Source organism: Trichechus manatus, unplaced genomic scaffold (assembly GCF_000243295.1).
Source record: "Trichechus manatus latirostris isolate Lorelei unplaced genomic scaffold, TriManLat1.0 scaffold00014, whole genome shotgun sequence".
Classification (NCBI taxonomy): domain Eukaryota; kingdom Metazoa; phylum Chordata; class Mammalia; order Sirenia; family Trichechidae; genus Trichechus; species Trichechus manatus.
This window is the reverse complement of record NW_004443950.1, coordinates 1571406-1593499: the sequence shown is the minus strand read 5'-3', so window position 1 is coordinate 1593499 and position 22094 is coordinate 1571406. Positions and strand designations below refer to the sequence as shown.

The window sequence follows — 22094 nt, the reverse complement described above, 5'->3', positions numbered from 1 at the left end:
CTCACCTTGCTTTCCCTCCCCCACCACACTGACCTTTGACTCCTGCTCTGGCAAGAGCTGGTACTATCTGTGTGGCCTTGGCCTTGAAGGTTGCCCTGGCTCCCACCCTCCATCCCTCTCCCCAGCCCCAAGGGAAAGCCACTGATGGACTGAGGCTGGAAAAGCAATAGGTGGGGTGGCGGGAGGTGGGAGATCCGACCAGTCCAGGCTCTACAGCTCAAATCAGGAAGCCAGGCCAAGGGTGCCGTGTCCACTTCTGAGCCTGGGATACGATTTAGGGCAACAGGAGGCAGTGGGTTTTGGAAAGGGAGTCCCCGTATTTCTGGAGGCAGGGTGAACCAGACAGAAATCGTGAGTCACAGAAAATGCATACAACACACACAAACGTACCTTCATGTACGCATATGCAGGGTCATGGCACAAGGAGAAATACAGCCATATTTGCATGGACAAGCCATGGTGCCCCTTGGACACAAGTGCATACACACACAGGCACACAAGGTCATATACCCAAGGTCAGGCACACACACCATCCCCTGGCAAGTCCTGCCTCCCAAGGCCAGGACTAGCCTGTCATCTGTACTTACAGGAGGAGGGACAGGTGGGGGCCCAGGAGAGGCTGTGGATGGGAGATAGGTCCTCCTCCCAGAGCCTCTCCGCTTGAGTGGGTCTGGCTCCTAGCTCCTCCCTGAGATTCCCCTGGCCCACCACGGGGCAAGCCTGGGTGGTAGAGAAGGCTTTGGAGGAGGTATTACCATGTAGCCCTGGCACAGAACCTGGGCACCCAAGAGAGAGAATTAGCACCAGGACTGGGCTGGGAGGGGTGACAAAGCGTCCACAACCTGCTGGGAGCTAGAGGGCAGGGATGAGGAACTGGGCAACGCCTGGAGGCCCACAGGAAGCAGGGATCCCCTTTGCCAATGGGCTGCACCTACTCTCCTCAGCACAGTGCTTGGCAGCCAGGTACTGGCACCAACTCCCAGTGCCTGGCAGAGCCCTGGCATGGATGCCAGGCACAGGGTGCCAGATATGGGGGTGGGCAAGGTGGGGGGCTTCTGGGTCACACACAAACACAGACCTTCGTAAGCACAGGCAGGGACATGTGTCCACATGTCCGCTCACTTTACCACATCCACTCACTTTATCCCTTGGGGATTCATGGGAGCAGGGCACAGATGGCCCTGTTCTAGGGGCTGTCCTCACTGATTCCCCTGGTGACCTCATGGGTCTGGCCCTTGGAGTGCCTGGGGCTAGGGGGTGGGCCGAAGGGAACAGGAGACCCAGAGGCTTCCTCTGACTCCCCACCCACTCACCCCACACACACTGACACTTGCGCGGCAGGAGGAGGTGTGGTTGGTGCATACCCCAGAGCTGGGTCCCAGTGCGGAAGGGAAGGCGAGGCAGAGGATCCCCCCAAGAACCCCGGAGGTCATCCCGCTCCCTCCAGCCCCGGCACTTAGGTCGGCTTTGCCGCCGCAGGTAGTTTCGTTGTGAGCGCGCGTCCAGGCGTGTGTGCGAGGGGGCGGTGGCAGCGCACTGCGAGAGTGCAGCGCGCGTGGCCGCGGCGTGTGAGAGCGGACTGGATCCCCGCGTTGTTCGGCCCGGCCCGGCGGCCCGGCTGTGCTGTCAGTGTGGGGAGCCTGCGTGGAGGCTGTGCGTATCTTCAGGTGTCTTGAGCAACTGTGAGCCGGGTGTGCTCACCTGGGAGAGGCGGCGCAGCGGCCCTGGGCGTGTGTGTGTGTGTGGGCGAAGGCGTGAGCGGGTGCAGGGCACGCGGTCTGGACCGACCAGCGCCCTCCCCAGCGCGGCCCGCGGCGAGGCGGCTCTTCCCGGCCAGCAACTTTGTGACTTTGTTCCGGCTTCTTCGAAAGCGGATCTGGCCGCGGAGGCGGGGCCGGGGGGGGGAGGCACCTGCCCCACCCGGGGTGCCGGCAGAGAAGTGGAGGCAAACCCCGCCCCGTACCGCCCCGCCCTCGCCCCGCCCCTGGGGCTCTTTATAAGCTCGGCCCGAGGGCGAGCAGGGAAAACGAGTATCCCCGCCGGTACTCAGCCACATCCCGCGCTCCGCGTCCCGGCTCCGCGCCCCGCTCCCCGCTCCCCGCTCCGCAGTCCGGCCCCCGCCTGGGTCCAGCCTAACCTGGCCTGGCCGCCATGGAACGCTGGCCTTGGCCGTCGGGCGGCGCCTGGCTGCTCGTGGCGGCCCGCGCGCTGCTGCAGCTGCTGCGCTCAGACCTGCGGCTGGGCCGCCCGCTGCTGGCGGCGCTGGCGCTGCTGGCCATGCTCGACTGGCTGTGCCAGCGCCTGCTGCCCCCGCTGGCCGCACTCGCCGTGCTGGCCGTCGCCGGCTGGATCACGTTGTCCCGCCTGGCGCGCCCGACGCGCCTGCCCGTGGCCACTCGCGCGGTGCTCATCACCGGTGAGTGCGCGGGGCGCGGAGCGCGGGGACTCCGGGCTCGGGGGCGGGACTGGGCACCCGTAGGGCTCCCCATGGGTGCAGTTAAAGTGGGTTCCCCAGCGCAGGCGTGGGAGAGTCCTCCTCCACAGGATGTAGGGTGCGAGCCAAGTAGGAAGCTCCTGGCACCTCCCCAAGGCCGGGTTACTACCTGCCGCTGCGGGGACTGTTGGAGGGAAAGTGAGGCAGGGAATGGGCAGGTGCGCAGAGGAAACTGGTGGCTAAGGAAGGGGGAGCCTCCTGGGGGCTGGGGATTTATGCTGTGTGCTACCCCAAGGAGAATGGTCTTAGGGGCAGGAGACAGTGCTCTGAGGGGCTTCAGAGGGTTTGAGACGGGTCACCCCTCGAACTCTGCCTGACATTCCCACATGGGGACAACCCATCTCCTCTCCTCTGGGCCAGAGGAAGGAGCTTAGATGGGGAGCTGGGACATCCCCATTGGCTGGAATCCCTGGAGTCCAGGAAAGCTTGAGGTCAACATGAGGGGGCAGCTGGGCATTCAGCTGTCTCTCAGGTCCTGCTATGCTTCCTTCCCAAACTGCTAAGTGGTCCAGAGTCTGCACCCAGTACTCCTTGTCCCCCTTCCTGGTCCTCAGTGCCCGGGAATGAGGTCTTCGAAAGCTGGGCTCAGGTGCCTCCGGCTGCCTGGCTGAACTTCCTTTGTCTGGAGTGGGGAATAAATCTGTCACCAGATCGAGGGAAGGGGAGGGGGGCCGGAGGCCCAGCCGGAAGTGGGGAGGGGGAGAAGGGCCAGGGGCTTTCCTCTGAGGGGGCACTGGCTCCATTGCATGGGGGGAGGGGCAGGCTAGTCTCTCCTCCAACCCCCATGGCTTTGGGCAGGTGCTCTGGGCTGTGCGCTTTCTTTGTGCCTGGACTGGAGGCAGCCACCAAAATGACTTCTCAGAGACCTGGGTCCAGTAGGGGCCCTGCATGGTTGGCTGGGAGATGGGGCTGGGAGAACTTGCCAGAGAAGATCCTTGAACAGGGCCTCGGAGGATGAGTGGAAATAGGTGGAGTGGGGAAGATGTTTTGGATCAAGGAAAGGATGTGGGACAAAGGTGAGGCAGGAATGAGTGTAGGGGACCGTCACTAACTAGCCTGCCTATGGGAGTATGTGGGATGTGACGATGTGTTTCCTGGGAAAGGGCCTTGAATGCCAGGTAAGAAGTCAGACTGTGCCGAGGCAGTGGGGGCCTATGAGGGCTTTGGGCTTCAGCAAAGAGGGTGGAGATGGAGGCAAGGTCCCAGGCTGAATGGGAGACACCCAAACACAGGTGCAGTGTGAAGCCTCATGGGACCCCAGTTTCAGGGACCCAAATTCAGGGTGCTGCATGAAGCCTTGGGGAACCCCGGTTTGAGGGACCCATATTCAGGGTTTAGCATGAAGCCTTGGGGGAACCTTGGTTTCAGGAACCCAAACTCAGGGTACAGATGAAGCCTTGGTGGACTCCAGTTTCAGGGGTTTGAGGAAGGAAGGACAGATCCTCCTGATCTGAAGCAGTGACTAAGTTGTGGGCCCTGTCCCCGGGGGACAGGGCAGCTCCCTGCTGCCTTCTAATTTGTGAGCTGACTCAACAGGACCCAGGCCATCTGCAAGTACTAGGGACTCAGCTGGGAAGTCTTTGCTGAAATCCCACCTCAGGTTTTCATGCTACTGCTGTTACTTCAGGTACCCTTGAGCCTGAGAGTGAGGTGAAGGAGGGGGATACATTCTGTGACTTTGGCTCCCCACATCTCCGGCCACAAATCCTGGAGGTGGTGGTGGGGACTGCCAGTCTACCCTTCGGCAAGCAGGCAGAGCAGGACTCCAAGCTTCCCAATGCCTGCAAACTCTGGGGTTTTCTCTCTCACCACCTGGTTTCAGGACAAGTAGGTAACCAGGCCCTGCCCCACCTGCCGAGAACACTGTGTCCCATACCCCCCCAGAGAAGTCACCCACCCCTCCCTGAGAATGCCCCTATGAATGCTTGGCCAAGGCTATTCAGCTCTTCAGGACTCAGTCCTGGGGTCAGGGTTTGGGGTGAGTAGCTGGGACTGTGTGTGTGCATGTGGACATCTGTGAGCTGATGGGCTCTGGTGAGCATGAGCCCGTGTGTGAATGTCCAGGCAGGTTGGAGGTATGTACTGGTATGTGAGTGTGTGCAGGTGAGCAAGAGAGTGTGCAAGGCGTGGGTAACTGTGACTGGGCCACAGATCTGAGGCTCTGGGAGGCCTCAGTTTCCCTGTGGAGGCCCTAGCTGCTCTGGGAGGAAGCTGAGGCAATGGACACACACGTGCTCACTCCCCTCCCCCAGCCAGACTGGCCTGGGAAGGACCCTTAGCGCAAAGCCCAGCTTACAGCCCCCTGCCCAGCTTTGTTCTCTGCCTCAGCAGAGGCAGAGGCAGAGGGGGCGGGGCTGATATGGAGAGGAGTGCTGAGCTGTCCAGGAGAGGGGAAGCAGAGTGCTTTGCTGCTTCTGCTCAGCAGGACCACCCGGGGCACGCTCATAGAGCCTCCTCCCTCAATGGCCCTTCCCCCTCCCCTTGCTGGCCGCCCACAGAGCCAGGATCAGAAAGAGAACACGCAAGGAAGCAGGCACTTATCAGGTACCACTCACCACGGACCCCCACACTGGCTCTGCCTGCTGGTTCCTCTCACTACTCACCAAGACAGGAAATGAAGGCTTCAAGAGTGGTAACTGACCTCAGGTCACACTTGGTGGGTGTAGGAAGGGATTCAAATGGCGGTTTGTTCATTTCTTCATCCATCATGGTCCCTGTCCTAGAGGCAAGTGGTCTAGGGCTCAGAGAAGGCCCCACTGTTGCCATGGATTGGAATTCCAAGGGTAAGGGTCAGGGGTGAGGGTGGGCTTCCAGCTTGCTTAGACTCTGGAACAATAGCATGGGGTGTTCAGGCTGGGAAGGGAGTAGGGATGAGGGTGTCCGAGACCTGAAATGCTGAGAGCTTGGGATTCGTCCTGAGGGCTGTGGGGAGCCTTGGAATGGTTTTGAGCAGCAGAGTGATACTGTCATTTTTGGAAAGGTCCCTCTGGCTGCTAGGTAGAGAGCAGATCCAGTGGGGTAAGATGAGACAAGACTAGAGAGGAGGCTACTTCAGTGTCTGGGTGCAGGATGGAGAAGCCTGAACAAGGGCAGTGAGGAAGGAAGGGAGGCTGTGTGGCAATACTGTGTGCATGGCCTGGTATCCAGCAGCAGAAGGACATCAGGGCTGGGACTGGGCCTCAAGCCCATCTGGGTTAGAGTCCTTACCTTCCTCTTCCCTAGCAGAGTGACTTTGAGAAGCAATTTAACATCACTGGGTCTCAGTTTGCTTAACTGTAAAGTGGGATCATATGTCATGCTTGATGGAGTAGCTGTGGGAGTTAGGGAGATGAGAGCTGTGAAGGAGTCAGTGCTGCATGTGCTCAGCCAGAGGGCCAAGCCTGCCAGAGATGGGCCCAGGAAGGAGGGAGGGCTGCTGACTGCTCCTAGGCTGGGTGTCCAGGGGCCTAGATCCCATCCTCACTCTGGTGATCCTGTGACCCCGGGGTTGTCTCTGGCTGGCCCTGGGCCACAGTAGAAGGTAACTGGCTGTCCTATCCTGACCAGGCTGTGACACTGGCTTTGGCAAGGAGACAGCCAAGCAACTGGACGCCATGGGCTTCACAGTGCTGGCCACTGTGTTGGACTTGGATGGCCCCGGTGCCCGCGAGCTGCGTGCCTGCTGTTCCCTTCGCCTAAAGCTGCTTCAGATGGACCTGACCAAGCCAGCAGACATTAGCCGTGTTCTGGAGTTCACCAAGGCCCACACCTCCAGCACGGGTCAGTGGGAGGGGCACTCAGGCAGAGGGCATGGCTACATGGGTGTGAGAGGAGGACAGGGATTGGAGGGTCACTTCTGGGCTGACCTGCTGCTCCTGTCCCTGCTCTGTGCCCTCAGGCCTGTGGGGCCTGGTCAACAATGCGGGCCACAACGACGTGGTGGCCGATGTGGAGTTGTCGCCGGTGGCTACGTTCCGCAGCTGCATGGAGATCAACTTCTTCGGTGCACTAGAGCTGACCAAGGGTCTCCTGCCGCTGCTGCGCCGCTCCAGGGGTCGCATCGTGACCGTGGGCAGCCCGGCTGGTGAATCTCCTCCCCCGCTAGGAGGGAACGGGAGCCGGGGGGCGGCGGAGGCCTGGGGGAGCCCCTTGCTGAGGCTGAACTCCTGCTCCATCCTCCAATCTAACCCCAGGAGACATGCCGTATCCGTGCCTGGCAGCCTACGGGACCTCCAAGGCAGCCATGGTGCTGCTCATGGACACATTCAGTTGTGAACTCCTGCCCTGGGGGATCAAGGTCAGCGTCATCCAGCCTGGTTGCTTCAAGACAGGTAGGTGCCCGGGACTGGGAGTGGGGCCAGATGTAGGGCTGGGTCGGTAATAGAGGCTTTGTTGTTGTTGTTGTTAGGTGTTGTGAAGTCGGTTCAGCTCATAGCCACCCTATGAAGAAGAAACACTGCTGGGTCCTGCACCATCCTGGCCATCGTCACAATCGTTATGTTTGAGCCCATTGTTGCAGCCACTACGTCAATCCATCTAATTGAGAGTCTTCCTCTTTTTGATGACTCTCTACTTTACCAAGCATGATGTCCTTCTCCAGGGACTGGTCCCCTCCTTATAACATGTCCACAGTATGTGAGACCAAGTCTTGAATTCCTTGCTTCTAAGGAGCATCCCGGCTGCACTTGTTCCAGGACAGATTTATTCCTTCTTCCGGCAGTCCATGGTGTATTCAGTATTCTTCTTCGCCAACACCATGATTCAAAGACATCAATTCTTCTTTGGTCTTCCTTATTCATTGTCCAGCTTTTGCATGCATATGAGGCGACTGAAAATACCATGGCTTGGGTCAGGTGCACCTTAGTCCTCAAGTTGACATTTTTGCTTTTTAACACTTGAAAGAGGTCTTTTGCAGCAGATTTGCCCAGTGCAATAGCCATTTGATTTCTTGACTGCTGCTTCCAGGGGCGTTGATTGTGGATCCAAGGAAAATGAAATCCTTGACAGCTTCTGTCTTTTCTCCCTTTATCATGATGTTGCTTACTGGTCCAGTTAGAAGCTTTAGCGGGGCGTATGACTGGGAAAAGGGAGCCCTGGTGTTGCAGTGGTTAAGCACTGGGCTGCTAACCAAAAGGTCGGCGGTTTGAATGCGGCAGTCTGCTTCGGTAAAGAAACCATACGGGGCAGTTCTACTCTGTCCTGTAGGGTCACTATGAGTTGGAATCGACTCGTCAGCAATGGTTTTTTTTATTTTTTTTATTTTAAGTCTGGGAAAGAGTGAGCATGGTCTTATGTGGGGGCGGGTTCTGGTCTGAGGAATGGGCGAGCCTTTGGCTGGAGGCGTGGCCTGACCCTGTCACTCTTTCCCCAGAATCTGTGCTGAACGTAGGTCGCTGGGAGCTGAGCAAGCGGCTGCTGCTGGCTAACCTGCCCCGAGAGCTACTGCAGGCCTACGGCGAGGACTACATCGAGCACTTCCACGGGCAGTTCCTGAATTCGCTCAGCCTGGCGCTCCCCGACCTCAGTCCGGTCGTAGATGCCATCACCGATGCGCTGCTGGCAGCCCAGCCCCGGCGCCGCTATTACCCGGGCCGCGGCATGGGGCTCATGTACTTTATCCATTACTACCTGCCCGAGGGCCTGCGGCGCCGTTTCCTGCAGACCTTCTTCATCAGTCCCTGTCTGCCACGTGCACTGAGGCCAGGCCAGCCTGGCCCTACCTCCACCCAGGAGGCAGCCCAGGACCCAAACCCGAATCCAGGCCCTTCCCCAACTGCGGCCCGGTGAGCAGGCGCACATATGGCCCAGCTGCTCCAGCACGGGAGGCTCATTGAGCCCTTAGCCCTACCCTGGGCATTGTGAGCCCCCAAGTCTGTCCTAAAGCCTGGCCCAGAGAGCCCGGCCCCATCTGCTACTGGGTGCCTCATTCCAGACCCTGAGAGGCTGAGGTTTTCCAGGGAGGCTCCAGGCCTCTCCACTGCTTCATGGGCCCAAACAGACCCTCCTGGGCACCATGCTCCACCCTGCAGCTTGGATGAGGAGTGTAGTGCAAGACTTAGCTGTAGCCTTTCACAGGACCCCACAGACAGTGCCTCTGCAAACTAAGGAGTGACTGGGTGGGTTGGGGACCCTCTCAGGACTGTTTCTTGGCACCAGTGCCTCAGCGCCAAGATTCGAAGAGTGAATCCCAACTGCCTCTTGACCGGCCCCAATCACCACCCCAATCCCCCAAGCCACAGGGAGGCTGCATATCTTACTGGCTGGATTGCCACTTTTTAAATATACATTTTTATTTCTCCTACAATGGGGGAGATGCTGTGTTTGCAGTGGGTGACTGCCTAGTTGTCTGGATGACAGGGTATGGCTGTGTGACAGAAGCTGGCAACTGCCTGGGGAGGTCCCAGATTAAACATGGGGCCAGGGCTGTGGGCACAGACCTAACTGGGCTCCCTGGCAGCCTGTGGTTCACACTTCTCTACTCCCCCCATGGACCTTGAGCAAATAACTTATCCATAGGTTTGGGTTTCCTCACAGTGAAATGGGGATAACGATCCTGATCCCAGAAAGTTGTGGGGCTGAGTGAAGCAAATAGGGAAGCCTGGGGCCCCTCCATGCCAGGACCCAGCTCCACAGGCCTTTCTTCATCTAAACCTCCAGCAGTGCAGGGTTATCCACCAGACTCCCCACACCCCAAGGAATCTGGGCTGCTAGGGGAGAAGGCCAGCCTGGGCTGCAGGCTGAGAGAGGGAGCTAGGAGGCTGAGGCAGGGATGGGCTCAGCAAGGGCAGGGTAAGGAGGGAAGGTGGGGGTCTGGGAGAGGCACTAGGGCCCAAAGGAGACAGCACACAGATGGGCTCAGAGAGGGCAGCTTTATTATCTCAAGAATGGGGCATAGGGAGGGGGCTGTGGAGCTACTCTCCCCGCCCCTCCCCACACCTAGCACACACATACTCTATCCTTCTCCTGGGCCGTGAAGGCGACCCACACGGCGGGGGCGGGGGGAGGGGGGCCTCACACTGTCCCCAGGGATTCTCAGGTTGGGGAGGGACATGAAAGTGATCACATGCTTCTCAGACATGTCAGTGGCTGTAAACATAGGGCTAAGGGGCCTTCCTGCTCTGGAGAGGACTTGGTCCATCCTTGGAGTGGGGAGCAGATGCCTCGCCCCTTTTGAGACCCAAGAGCAGTCTCAGAGAGGGTCCGGGAAGCTGGGCAGCTGCAGGGACAAGATGCTTCTTCCCCCCAGGGCTTTGTCACAGCACACACAAACACACACAGTGCACTTGTGGGGAGTCGGGTCAGGGCGCTAGAAGATGGGGATGTAGTTGTCGATCTTGGCGCGGTGGCGCTGGGCGATGCACTCAGCAATCCACACTATGTTGCGGCACTCCTGCTCCTTGAGCTTCACAAAGGCGTAGAAGACGCCAAAGTGAAACTGATTCAGGAAGGCCAACTTGTTCAGCTTCACCTGCGGACAGAGGCAGGTGTGGTAGACCAGCGGCCATGGCCAAAGGATCGGGCTGAGTCACCAACCCCTCCCTATGATGGGCAGGCCCTGCAGCACCCGGCACTCACCTCGTGCTCGAAGAATCGGTCCTCCAGAGTCTTGTCTCCGGGGTTGCTGCCTGCACCCTCGAAGAGCAGCTTGTACTCCTGGCCCCAGGGAGAGTGGTGGGAAGCATGAGCATGTGGGGGCTGTTGGGTGGGTGGGCGTGGTGCCAAGATGCCCACCCAGCGTCCTGCCAGCCAGGGCACTCACCGGGTAGTAGTCAGCCACGTTCTTAACCTGCTCATAGTCGTCAGCCCGGGCCAGCTGGGCGAGGCCCTCAGGGTAGAGCCGCCCACAGTGTGGAAAGAGCTTGGCACGGTCTTCCTTGGATAGCTCTGTGCCGAAGGAGTTGATGGTGATGATAAAGGCACGGCGGTCAGCTTCAAACTGGGGAGCCAGTGTGCAGGCAGCAGTGAGAGAAGCAGAGGGAGAAGGAGGCAGCGGCCCGTCAGTGGGCACGGCTTCCCCCTGACCAGGGCTACACAGATGGCAGGCAGGAAGGGAAGCGGGCACTCACCTCCAGGATGGGGCACATGGCATCGGCCGTGGTACCGCCCAGCAGGGTGCAGAACTTGTAGAAGGACTCCAGGTAGGCCTGTGCAGAGGATGGGGCTTGCTCAGCCCAGGCTGGGAGGCTCTGATGGGCTTGTGGGCCTCCCACTCCCACTTCCCTCCCCCCGTCCCAGCTCCTTTCATGATGAGTCCAAACACCACATCCATGGATTGGCCAGGGCAGCCTTCATGTCAAAACCCCTGAAAAATCCACAATTTCCAACTGTAAATCAGCCAAGTAGCATCAGCCTGCTGCCTCTCACCCAGGAGTGACAGGGTAGTTTCTGGCTGTCTGCTTCAGGGTACAATGTCCCCTACCCCTCACCCCAAAGAGGGCCAGGCTCAGAGGGAGCTTCTGCCTTCCCTGAAACACTTCTTCCTCAGCCAGCCAGGCCCATGGCATCCACGGGTTAGTGAGGGCAGGGTACTCCTGAGAGTTCACAGAGATGGCCTGGAATGGGTGGTCCAACCTCTGCCAGCCACTGGCGCCCCTCTGTACCCTGTCTCAGAGAAAACCTCCTCCTCCCATGCCCCAGGCAGCCCTTGGGCATCACACAGCAGGAACCAAATTGTCAGCCCAGTTCCTGCTGAGGGATGGTTATTGCCTATAAGGACGTCAGCCATGTCATGCAGTGGCTGGGCACTCAGCTGCTGGTGGGAACAAGCACTTCCTACCCAAGCAAATTGGACCTGCTGGGCACGAGGGGAAGAAGGGTCAGCCCAGGCTCTCCCAGCACTCATGCACAGAACCAGCCGGGCACAGGCTTCCTTCCCATCCCTATGTGCCAAGGAAGGAGGCTTGCAGCCTCTATGGCGAGCCCCCTTGCATGAACTCCCTTCACTCAGGACCCCTCCCCTCCCAGTCCCATCTAGTGGCATGGTCACAGGGACTCCAGCTCCACAGGCTATTTTTCAGAGTTGGAAGAGAGTTGAGAGGCATGGGGAGCTTTCTGAGCTGCAGGTTGCCCTTCAGGGTGCACAGACCTTCCCACCTACCGCCAGCTGACTTGGGCCCACAGGCTCTGGGCCCTGAGAGAGGAGATCTGAGGACACTCAGGAGTCCATCAGCCCAGCCTAGCCCAGTGAGCAGCAGTGGGCAAGCTAGGATCAGGAGAAGACCTGAGGGTGACCACTGGGGTCACAGGAAACAAAAATCTCCGGCAGGTTAGGGCAGAAGAAACCTAGAAAGGGAAAATGGATCCCAGCAGAGGACTCCTGGGAGTTGGAGGGCCTAGGTGGCAAAGACAGCTGCCAATCCCTACCATGGCTTAGTGGTGCCACTCAGTCCCTCTAGGAATCTGTCCCCAACCACTTTCCCCAAGGCCAGCCAAGCTGGCTGTGCCTGAACTCCAAGGACTGCCCCAGTGGGGCCTGCAGTTCCATCTCTGTGGAGGAAGCCGCCAGCCAGGTCTTGGCCTCCACACCCTGCCACCAGCCCATATGCTTAGCCAAGCTGGGCAGATCCCTGGAAAGGCTGACCCCAGGGACGGGGAGTCTGGTGGGACAGGCCCAGACCCTCCTCGGGAGGTTAGGGTAGCTAAAGAAACTGGCAAGACCCCAGAGGCCCAGGCACCAAGGTCACCTTCCCAGCCTACCCCGTCTGCCAGCCCGTGGCTGCTGCACCAGCTGCCTATAGTTCCCACCCGTCGGCTGGCTGAGGGTCCACCTAATCTCCCATCTGTGGCCACTGGGCTGGGACATCGTCTGATGGGCGGGAGGCCCTGGCATAGGGCCCGCAGCACTGGGTTGGTGTTTATGAGCTGGTGCCCAGGCAGCTCTCGCCAGTCACTCTAGCTAGAACCAGTCAGGCCCGGTGAGGGTGAGGCTGGGGGACAGCCGCACCCCTCACCCTGTCTCAGGGCAGGGAACCCGGCAATAGGCCAGCTGGGCGGGCGGGAGCCCCAGGAGCACACATGCACACGCACACACACACCCACACACTCAGCTGACTGGCTGGCCTGTGGGTGGGTGAAAGCACTGGCTTTGCAAACAGGCTGAGCCAGGTGTGAGCCCTGGTGCTGCCACTGATGTGCTGTGTGGCTCAGGCAACCCACCCCACTTCTGAGCCCTCGGTTTCTTCATTTTACAAGTGAAGACAATGATGCCCACCTAGCTCCTAGGGAGGCCCTAAGGACTAAAAAAAGTCTATGATCTTCCTACCTCTAGTCTTGCTCCCTCTGATCCATATTCCATACTATGGCCAGAGGAGCTTCCTGATGATACTCAGCCTGTTGGAAACCTTCACTGGCTGACCGTGCCCACAGTTCACATATCTGTGTCTGCCCCTTCTTCCTGGTCTCTTTCTTGCTGTTCATCTAGAACCTGTACTTCAGCCACAGCAAACCACCTGCTATTGGCTGGTGCGCCATGCTTTCCCTCTGCAGATGCTGTTCCATTCTCTGCCTCACTGCAACCTCCAGGCGGGCCCCTTGCCTGCCATCAGCCCCTCCCTGTGCTCTGCCCAGCCCAGACCCTGTGGGGAGACTGGAAGGCCTGGCTTCAGGCTGCGGCCAGGTGTTGGCCGGCTTGCCCCAACCTTGGCAGGAGAGGACCCTCACTGGAAAGATCTGATCGACAGATGCTCGAAGGGTTAACTCAGCAGGTCCCTGGGTCAGTGCCACCCTCTACCCCTCTTTGGGGCCTGCCCACTGCTGATCCACGTTCCTGGCTGCAGCCCATCAGAGGTCCTGGTACCACAGCTCAGTACCTCTCCACGGCCAGAGTCTGGTCTGTCCCAAACGTCCCTGACTGGCCCTGACCAGCCCCCTTCCTGGCTCCCACCCTCGCTCTTAACCTCTCTAGGCCTAGGGCGGCGCTAACCCAGGAATCCCAAGCGTACCCTCTATCTCCAGGGGGCACCCAGCCTACACCACAGCCTGGTGGGGAGCAGAAGGCAGTTGGGGGGTGAGGATGGTGGAAGCGGCGCTGGCTCTGAGCCTGGGAACCTGAAAGGGACACGAGGGCCTGGCTACACCTGGCTGGATCCCCACCCCCACCGTAAGTGAACAGTGTTGCCTTTGCTCAAATGCTTGCCCTTGCTGGCAACAGCCCAGGTGGGGTGGGCCCGAGGGCTATGGCCTGGGTGGTGACCCGCGACCCTCCTGGGTGCAGGAGGAGTGGCTGTCTAGAAACCAGCTCTGACAGGCCAGGCTGTAGAACACCAGCCCCTCCTGCTGATCTTATCTGGGACCGCCTCGGGTGCCACGGGATGGAGAACCTGTTCCATGCAGACTTGAGCCAGACAATGAGCGGACAAGCCCCAGGGACAGGAGCCTGGTGCAGCTTCGTCCTGTCCCAGCACCCCACATAAGTCACCATCTCACCGTGCCCCACGACCCCACCCGCTTACAGGCCAATCCCTCGCCGCTTGTGCTGTGCTGCGCTACCTTGTAGAGTGTGTTTCGGATAATCTCGATGTTCATCTCATCAAGGTCCTGCTCGGAGATGCAGTCCTGGAAAAAAGCCGCTGGGCAGGAAAGTCAAGGGTATGAGGGGTGGGCAAGTGGACTTGGCCTAGCTGAGAGCCCTGCAATGTTCAGCTGCCTCTGCAGGGTACCGAGGGCCCCACCACAGCCCTATCTGGCTGGGGGTGGGAGGTGGGGAGTGAAGTACCAGTCCTGAGCGATTGCCTTAGAAGCGGCAGAAGCAACACTCTGGGCCATGTGGACTGACCTAGGCTGCTTCTGCCTCCTTGCTCCTAAAACTGATTTATAAAGAAGGCGGTTAGCCACAGTATGATCTAATCGCTGCTGGGGCAGACCCAAGCTCAGACCATGCCAAAGACAGGCTTGCATAAGAGGCCAGGACACCCTCCCTTCTAGAGGGGCAGCTGTGCATTTGAGGCCTGTCGCCTGGGGCCCACACTTGGAGAACCAGCCTCCCCCTTCTTAGGACAAGGAATGAATCTGACAGCTGGTGGGCATGGACCAGTGACCCAGGTGGCCTCTGTCAGGCTGGAGATAGAGGTTGGAGTGGGATACAGTACCCTTACCCCCCAGGAGGGCCTGAAGACTCATTGGCCTGTCTCTCCTTTAAAGACAAAGAAACTGGAGCCACAAGCAGCCCAGAACTAGCTCAGAGTTACTGAGAGATTCCATGGCAGGTAGGCCAGCAGGGCGGGCTCAGGCTTCTCAGTCTAGGACCTAGTGCAGCTTAGAGCCCTGTGGTTCAATTCTGGTGGCTTCCTGGAGATAGTGCCTTGGGGCCAAGGATGCCGGTCCTGAGGGCACCAGCTGGTTACGGCCTCAGCGCCTTCTCTCCAACCTCCAAGGCAGGCATGAGCAGGCACTGCCTAGGTGGGGGCCTGCAGGAAGCTCCCTGTCCCCTTTCCTTCCTGGACCACTGACATGGACCCTGCATCCTGCGGGGCACTGCCTGGCCCAGGCCCTGGGACCTCCCCGGTGGAGGCAAGTGAAGCTGTTTGCTCCTCAACTCTGCCTCACAAGAAGCCAGCCACACCAGCCCTGCACAGGCCCTAGCTTGGAATCGGTCTGTCCCCAAGAGCTCCCAGCCCCCAAGGGACCCAGGCCTTTCTCCACCCTCCATGAATGCTGGACAAAGTTAGGTGATCGGAGTCAGGCCCTGGCAGTGGCCTGACTGGCCCAGCAAAAGCAAAGGAAAGGATAAAGGGGTACGAGAGGAAAATGGGAGGGGGCGCTGAGTGGAGGATAAAGGTGAGCAGCAGTGAGCAAGTCTCACTTTCCAGCTCAGGGTCACCTCCTGGGGGTCTGTAAATTCCACACACAGGCACTAACACCGACCCCACCAGCCCGTCTCCTCCCTCCTCCAGTACAGTAGCTCACCCAGTGGCGTGTCCACCAGAATGGCATTGTAGAGCTCAGCAGGGGTCTGCGCGATGTTCACGGCCTCCATCTGCTCGAAGCTGCCTAGTGGGTGGCACTTGGGCACCAGCTCGGCGATGGAGCGCTGGTGCAGCGTGCCCGTGATGAGCAGGATGACATTGTCAATCATGTAGCTGTAACTACGGGAGGCACACAGCAACATAGGAGGTGGTTTGGAAGTCCTGGCCTAGCACCATGGCCTTGTCCATACTGCATGGGCCACCAGGCCCTCAACAATGTGTACTGACTCATGGCTGCTTTGGATAAGCACCACTGGCTCATCTCTCTCCCTGCCCATGTGTCCCCTAGTCCAGCATCATGAGCTCTCTGTTGGGGGGCGGCCTTCAGGCCCCATGAGGGACTGAGAAATGAGTTAACTACCCCACAGGACACGGAACCGTGGGCACATGGAGGTGAGGCGCACAGCCCCACCAGTGGTGGCAGAGGGCAGGAACCTGACAGGTGAAAGGACTGGGAGAGGAAACTGTGTGCGAAGGCCTGGAGGCCCTAAGTGTGGACGCATTCGAGGAATCAAGCATGGTCAGAACAGCAGGAGTGAAGGGCGCAGCAGCTGGCAGGGCAGTGCTTTCGGTGGGTGGGGTCTGCAAGCTGGTCCTTTGGGTGGGGCCAAGGGGCTAGGGACCCCTGCTTGGGATGTAAGCAGGGAGTATCATGGTTCAGTTAGGGCCACCCTGGCTGCTGGGTGAGGACAGATGGAGTGAGAGAGTGAGATGATGGTAGGGGAGGAAAGGCTGAGGAGTAGGGTGGGGAGAAACCTCCTTAGGGAAGGGCAGAGAGGGGGTTCCAAGGTCAGGCAGAGAGAGCAAGCAGACAGCTACCCTGCAGAGCCCCGCTCCCAAGAGGGAGAACCACCCTCCTCCCTTTGGGCCAGAAGCGAGGGCCAGGTATCAGCCCAGGACGACCTGGAGGAGACCTAGAGACTTGGGTGGGAGGCTGGGCTTAGGTCAGTCCCAGCTGATGCTTGCCGAGGTTCTCTGCCCTGCAGAAGGCCAACCCTGGATGGCAGTGTGGGCAGCAGAGGGGGCTGTGGAGCTGGGGAGGGGTGGGGCTGCCTCCAAGGAACAAGGTGCTGCCTTGATCCAGCAAGGCATTGCTGCAAAGGGGTTGGGGCAGTAAGTTCTGTGTAGTCACCTTGCTGGAGGGTAGGGTAAAGGGAGGGAGAGAGCCCCAGGCCACAGTCGGGCTGCAGTCGCCACAACTTTCTTCCAGCCTGTCACCAGCAACGAACTCAGGGCACAAGGGAGCTGGGTGAGACCTGGGCAGAACATTCTCCAAGGCCAGGGTGAGGCCCCCATGGAAGAGCAAGAGCTGAAGCTGAGGCTGCTGCCCTGAACCTGGCACTGACTGCACGCCCTGCTCCAGCTTTTGGTGTGTCCTGAGCTGGCTCCTTGCCCTGAAAGTCTCCTGAGCACCCAGTGCTGAGGGTATCCAGGGAAGATCCCTGGTAGGAGGTAGCCCCCAATACTGAGGGAAGAAAAGGAGAGAGGTGGTGGCCAGGGCCTCAGACCTCAGCTCAGAGGGCTGGCCACTGGGCTAGCTCCCACAGGGCCCTCCAGAAAGATGGCAGAAGAAAGAGACCATAGCTCCTGTCCTGGCCTGACCCCCACTGCCCCCGCCCGCTGCACATTCCCTCAGCTCCCACCCAGCTCGGCACCCTGTTATAACCTCTGTTCTCCTGGGCCTGGGGCCAGGAGGCTGCCCTCTCTCCACCCCTGATCTGGCTGGGTCGGCTATAGGATGCACGCTGAGAAGGGACAAGCCCCTCCTTCCCAAACTGAGGGCCTCAGGCGGGGTCCATTTACAGCTGTGAGCTAAGAGGCCCAAACGGCCAGCCTTCTGCCCGTGACCGTGTAGAGTGAGCCCGCCAAAGCTTTGTGCCTGGGGCTCCAGACCCAGCCTGCATCTTCTTCCCTCCTGTCCCTGAGGCCTCCAGCATCTCATGTGCTCCAGGACCCATGCTATACATCACCTCCCCACAACCTGCCACCATCCAGCTCCATGGTGGCCATTATGCTCCTTGAGTCAGCCCTAGAGACCCACCCTTGCACCTCAGGATGCTCTTTTACACTCCCACAACCCTTTGGACAGGGAGAGGGAGAACTGCACACTCCTTCCTTCTCGTTGTGTGCTGTCAAGTCGATTCTCACTCACAGGGACCCTGTAGGATAGAGCAGAACTGCCCCATAGGGTTTCCTAGTCTATAATCTCTACAAGAGCAGATCATCAGGTCTTTTCTCTCGTGGAGCTGCTGGTGGGGTTCAAACCACCCACCTTGTAGTTAACAGCTCCTACTGCGCCACCAGAACTCCTTGCGTACCCCTTAGGCTGTCTTCTCTGCACGACCCTACAACCACCAGCATCACCAGCCCCACTGTCAGAGGAGATACAGCACAGAGGGCCAGCACCAGGGCCATGTCACACCATAAGGCAGAAGAGCTCTATGGCCCCATGCTCAGTGGTCCCCATCCCAGGGGTCCCCATACCCCCAGCTCCACACTCCCCACCCAGCCTTGTCTTCTCAGAGGAATCCCCACGAGCCAGTTTTCTTGTTCCGAAATCCCCTCCACCCCACAACTGAAGGTATCTGTCTATGCTGGCGGCAAGGCCCAAGGTCTAGGAGGAGGGCCCTGTGGGAAGATGCTGCTGCCTGGCTTTGCTGCTGTCCCTCCAGTGATGTAGAACGGGCCAGCTACGATTCACTCATCAGCCCTAACAGCAGATGTTAGGCCAGTGCTGGGACCCCACCCCCCACCCCCCACCCCCCGGCTGCCCCCAGCCTCTCCTCCTGGAAGCCTTGGCTGGGCACCAACGGAAATGCTGAGCCAAGCAGGGGCTGCTCACTATCACCCCACCCCAGCCCCTTCCAAGGCCTGCTACTAACCTAGGCTGGGCCAGCCTGGGCAATCTGATGCCAAGCCCTGCACTCCCCTTGCCCGGGCAGACGACAAGTCTCACTGTGTAGAGGCCCCCACAGAGGCTGGGTCTGCCTGGCACAGCCTCTACTTTTCTCTCTTGCCCAGTGGGGGCCAGAATCCTCTTTCCTGGGAGAAAGGGGGCAGGGCAGGCCTGGCAGAGAGGATGCTGGCCCAGCTGTCTGCCTTTCCCCCAAGGTCAAGGCCTTCAGCAGGCAGGGAAACCCTTCTCCTCCTTGCCTGGCTTCAGCAGCTGCCTCCCTGGCCCCAGAAAGCCACTTCACCATTCCTCCCCTCACTTGGCCTCAACAGGAGAGAATGAAGTTCCAGCTGGTCAGCGTCCCTCTCCAGAAGAAGACAGCTGGGGAGTGGACAGCCGGCTGCCTGCCAGGCCAAAAAGGTCCTTGTGGGGTGGGGGTGGGACAGTCTGTATTCCTCTGCCCAGAGGCTCGCTCTCACACTGTGCCTTCAAGACTTTCTCTCACCCTGTGCCTTCAAGACTAGCTTGGGCCCACAGAAGTCTCAGACTGGAGTTTAGGAAGCCATTCCTCCAAGAAGCCTGCAGAGCCCCTAGCAGAGCCCTAACCCTCTGCTGTGCCCTTTGGCGCCACCTGCTGGAGTATCATGGCTTCCTTCCACCGTCTCACCACCTCAGCTATGGGGCCGGCCTGGTGCTGGTGAGGAGGTCATGATGACTAGGTACCTCTGCCTGCCTGTTCACTGGCAGCTCCTAGCAGGGGCTTCCAGGAGCTACCACCGACAGTTCCTGTGCTCTACAACATCAGGGTCCTGCAGAGCCTTGCCCAAGGTGGAAAGTGAAGAGAAACATCAGCCTTGGCCTCAACATACCGTCTCTCAAGCCTCAGTTTCCCCCGCTGCAATCAGGATAATGAGAAGAAGTCCATAGCAGAGCTAGTGTGGCTCTGACCTTCTCCTCATCAAAATTCTGCCATTCCCCCGGGGCCTGGCTGGAACGTCCCACCAGCCCTGAGACTTCTGGGCTTCAAGGAGCCCAAGTGCTTCCCCTACCCAGGGTGCTCGCCATCAGGTCCAGGAGAACAATCAATGGTGTCTCTCCCTCAAGGCAGGAGCAGGGTCTAGCCCAGGACCCAGACCACAGAGCAGGACCCTGCTGTGGACCCAGACACGGTGTTCGTGGCCAGTGAAGGCTGGAAGGCCAGGAGAGGGAGGTCTAGGGAAACTGGCGCCCCTCTGTGACCCAGCAGGGCCCAAGGTTGGGGCAACGTGTCCTGGGGAGAATGGCAAGTGGGCTGGCAGGCCCATCAGGCATTTGAAGGCCACTGTCCTGGGACACAGCCTCCTCCCAGCTGCTTACTCCAGGCTGGTGACACTTGAGGCCACTGGCATGAGAGAAATAAACTGGCATGAGCTCCAAGCCAGGTTCTGCCAATGGGTACCTACCTGGGCTGCAAGCAGATGCTACACACTGGGGATGACCACCTCCAGGGTGGCTCACTCATCCAAGGACAAAGGCCTTTTGGGATTCCCCAAAGACCAGGCTCATGCCTCCCACCCCACAAGCAACTCTCCCAGCTTCACTTCCAGGAACAACTCTCCTATGGGAAACCATCGTGGAATGGCCTAGATCAAGATGCCCTCCAAGGCCAAAAAACCCTAACAGAGACTTTACGCCAAGTCACAGAGCAACTTAATGGCGAGGCCTGGCAGGAATGCAGGTCTCCTGAGCCTCTGCCACCTAAGCCCTGAAGTAAAGGGAGCCAGACTAAGCTCGAGAACACAGCCTGCCCAGAGAGATGACAACGACAGACCAGCCATGACCCTGGCTGCCCAGCTCAGCATCAAGGGCTTCGCAAATAGGTGCTGGTGGATGCCAGGTGGGGCTGCTGCCTACCACCGTCAGGAAGCTTCTCTGGCAGTGATGGTCTCCACACTTTCCCTCCCGCCCACAACGTGTTTCCCCAGTGGAGGGAAGTAAAAGGTCTGTACGGGGGTGACTCCGCAAATTTGACGGGTCTCTATTCCCTCTTGCCAGGAGCCCCTGCTATGGTAACATATCATGTTATCACCATGAAATCGGGCTAGCTCATCTCAAGATTAAATGACTGACGACAGTCTACATCAGGGCAGCCTCTCACTCAGGGCCAGACTGCTACCTCTACTCTGGCCACCGGCTCTGAGTGGCCTCTTTAATTCCACCTGATCCTAGAGTCCTCTCAATGCTGTGAAGCCACCTGTGACCCCGGCTCCATCTGTTGCAGCCATCCCTGGCCACTCCAGGCACTGTCTACACTATCACTGATACCCCACTGCATCTAGGCATCTCCCTTCTGGCGCCGGGCCTGGCCCACAGCAGGTACTGGCCACGTGTGCTTTTGAAAGCTGGCTGGGATCTACAAAACCAATGAGGACTCTCTCACATGGGAGGGTACAGGAGGCCTTGACCCAGCTTCCACTTGTACGCCTCAGGGGCAGAGTACTCATCACCTCCTGGGAAGCCTGTTCTAGCCATCCTGGGCAGCTCCAAAGTCAAATTAAGAGACTCTCTGAAGAATGGAGCTAAGTTGACCTCTGGGCCCCTAGAGCTGTAAAGTATAGGCCAGCTGTATCTGCAGGCAGCGATGGCACTGTTTCCTCAAGTCTTCACACCCAGGATGGGACCTCTAACGAAGCTCCCACCACCAGGAGGATCATACTTTCTCCTCTGTGGTTACATTCCACTGGACATCTCCAGGGTATCCTCCTTCCCAGACAGGGCGCCACACCTGGAAGCTGTTGTGGGGGACACAGAGCCAGGGGCTCGACGCTTCAGCTGCTCAGGGTATGCGTGGTTCCCTCAGCCTAGAACCCTCTCCTCCCAAATTCTTCATTTAAACACCTTTCCCTTCAGCCAAAGAGCCACCTCCTCAGGGCAGCCAGTCATAAGTCCCCAGCCTGGGAAGTCTTCACCCTTTTCTGCAACACTCTTCACACTTGGGATGATCTGTTCAGCATCTCTCTGCCCCCTGGGGATAGGGTAGAGGAGGAGGAAAAGCATCCAGGGAGGTAGGAGTTAAACCAGAAAGATACCATGAGAGGAAGGAGACTTCTGGAGGGAGAGTGAGGGGTGCTAGGGCACTAGAGTGGTCAAGTAAGTGCCTGGAGACCTTGAAAGGCTAGGGGCGACTTCAGCCAGGGCTTTGTGGTTGAGTGATAGGATAGCTGGAAGCAGACTGGAGGCTTGAGGGGTGAGGGGAAGATGAGAGAACAGTGAATGTAAAAGTTTGGGCCTCACCAAATGGGTTTTTCAAGATGTGAGAGATTTCAACTTGTTTAGATGCTAATAGGAAGAATCTGGAAAAGAAGATGGCTGCACAGACAAAAGTGCAAATGAGTGGCTGCCCAGGGTCCTGGGGGTGGTGGTGAGGGGGCCCAGGCCATGATGGAAGGATCCAAGAGAAAAGGCGATGCCTCTGCCATTGGAACGGGGTTGGGGTGCAGACGCAGTATTGAGGCGTGCTGGCTTCTATTGTCTCTGTGGAGGAGGAGGTGGGCCATCTGCCCGGAGAGGAGGTTGGGGGAGGAGAGGGATGGTGCTTAAGATGGAGAGGTGGTCTCCCCATCCTTGTGGGGGGCTGCAGAGTGCTGAGTAGGGAAAGCAAAAGGCTGGCTGGGCAGTGACAAGCCGAGGATGGCTGGGCAGGCATGTCTGGCAGTAGGAAAGACCCACCCAACGGCCAGCTTCCCCAGCCCGATCCCGGCAGTGGAGTGGGGGAGGGTGGCTCCAA

At 59.0% G+C, this 22094-nt stretch overlaps 2 protein-coding genes across 3 annotated transcripts in view; one reads left to right on the top strand and one right to left on the bottom strand.

Annotated features, from left to right (window-relative positions):
• Positions 1-2151: 2151 nt before the first annotated feature.
• Positions 2152-8260, top strand: HSD11B2 (hydroxysteroid 11-beta dehydrogenase 2). The gene is made up of 5 exons (XM_004371491.1): positions 2152-2416; positions 6041-6253; positions 6372-6557; positions 6667-6804; positions 7845-8260. The coding sequence occupies exons 1-5, from the start codon at positions 2152-2154 to the stop codon at positions 8258-8260; spliced, it is 1218 nt and encodes a 405-aa protein (XP_004371548.1).
• A 1057-nt stretch (positions 8261-9317) lies between these two features.
• The window catches only part of ATP6V0D1 (ATPase H+ transporting V0 subunit d1), a 42919-nt gene continuing 30142 nt past the window's right edge, over positions 9318-22094 (bottom strand). For both annotated transcript variants that reach the window (XM_004371490.2, XM_023726826.1), the window contains exons 3-8: positions 15377-15555; positions 13961-14040; positions 10540-10617; positions 10233-10409; positions 10049-10126; positions 9318-9941 (exon numbers count right to left, since the gene is read on the bottom strand). In XM_004371490.2, coding sequence (XP_004371547.1) covers positions 9780-9941; positions 10049-10126; positions 10233-10409; positions 10540-10617; positions 13961-14040; positions 15377-15555 — 754 coding nt within the window. In that variant the 3' untranslated portion in view covers positions 9318-9779. The remainder of the gene's footprint in view (positions 9942-10048; positions 10127-10232; positions 10410-10539; positions 10618-13960; positions 14041-15376; positions 15556-22094) is intronic.

What these genes read in the sequence shown, in the direction of transcription:
- HSD11B2 (XM_004371491.1), top strand. Translation starts at nt 2,152, where the DNA reads ATGGAACGCTGGCCTTGGCCGTCGGGCGGCGCCTGGCTGCTCGTGGCG. An exon ending in GGCCCACACCTCCAGCACGG is followed by an intron (nt 6,254 to 6,371) that starts GTCAGTGGGAGG and finishes CTGTGCCCTCAG; the next exon opens with GCCTGTGGGGCCTGGTCAAC. An exon ending in GACCGTGGGCAGCCCGGCTG is followed by an intron (nt 6,558 to 6,666) that starts GTGAATCTCCTC and finishes ATCTAACCCCAG; the next exon opens with GAGACATGCCGTATCCGTGC.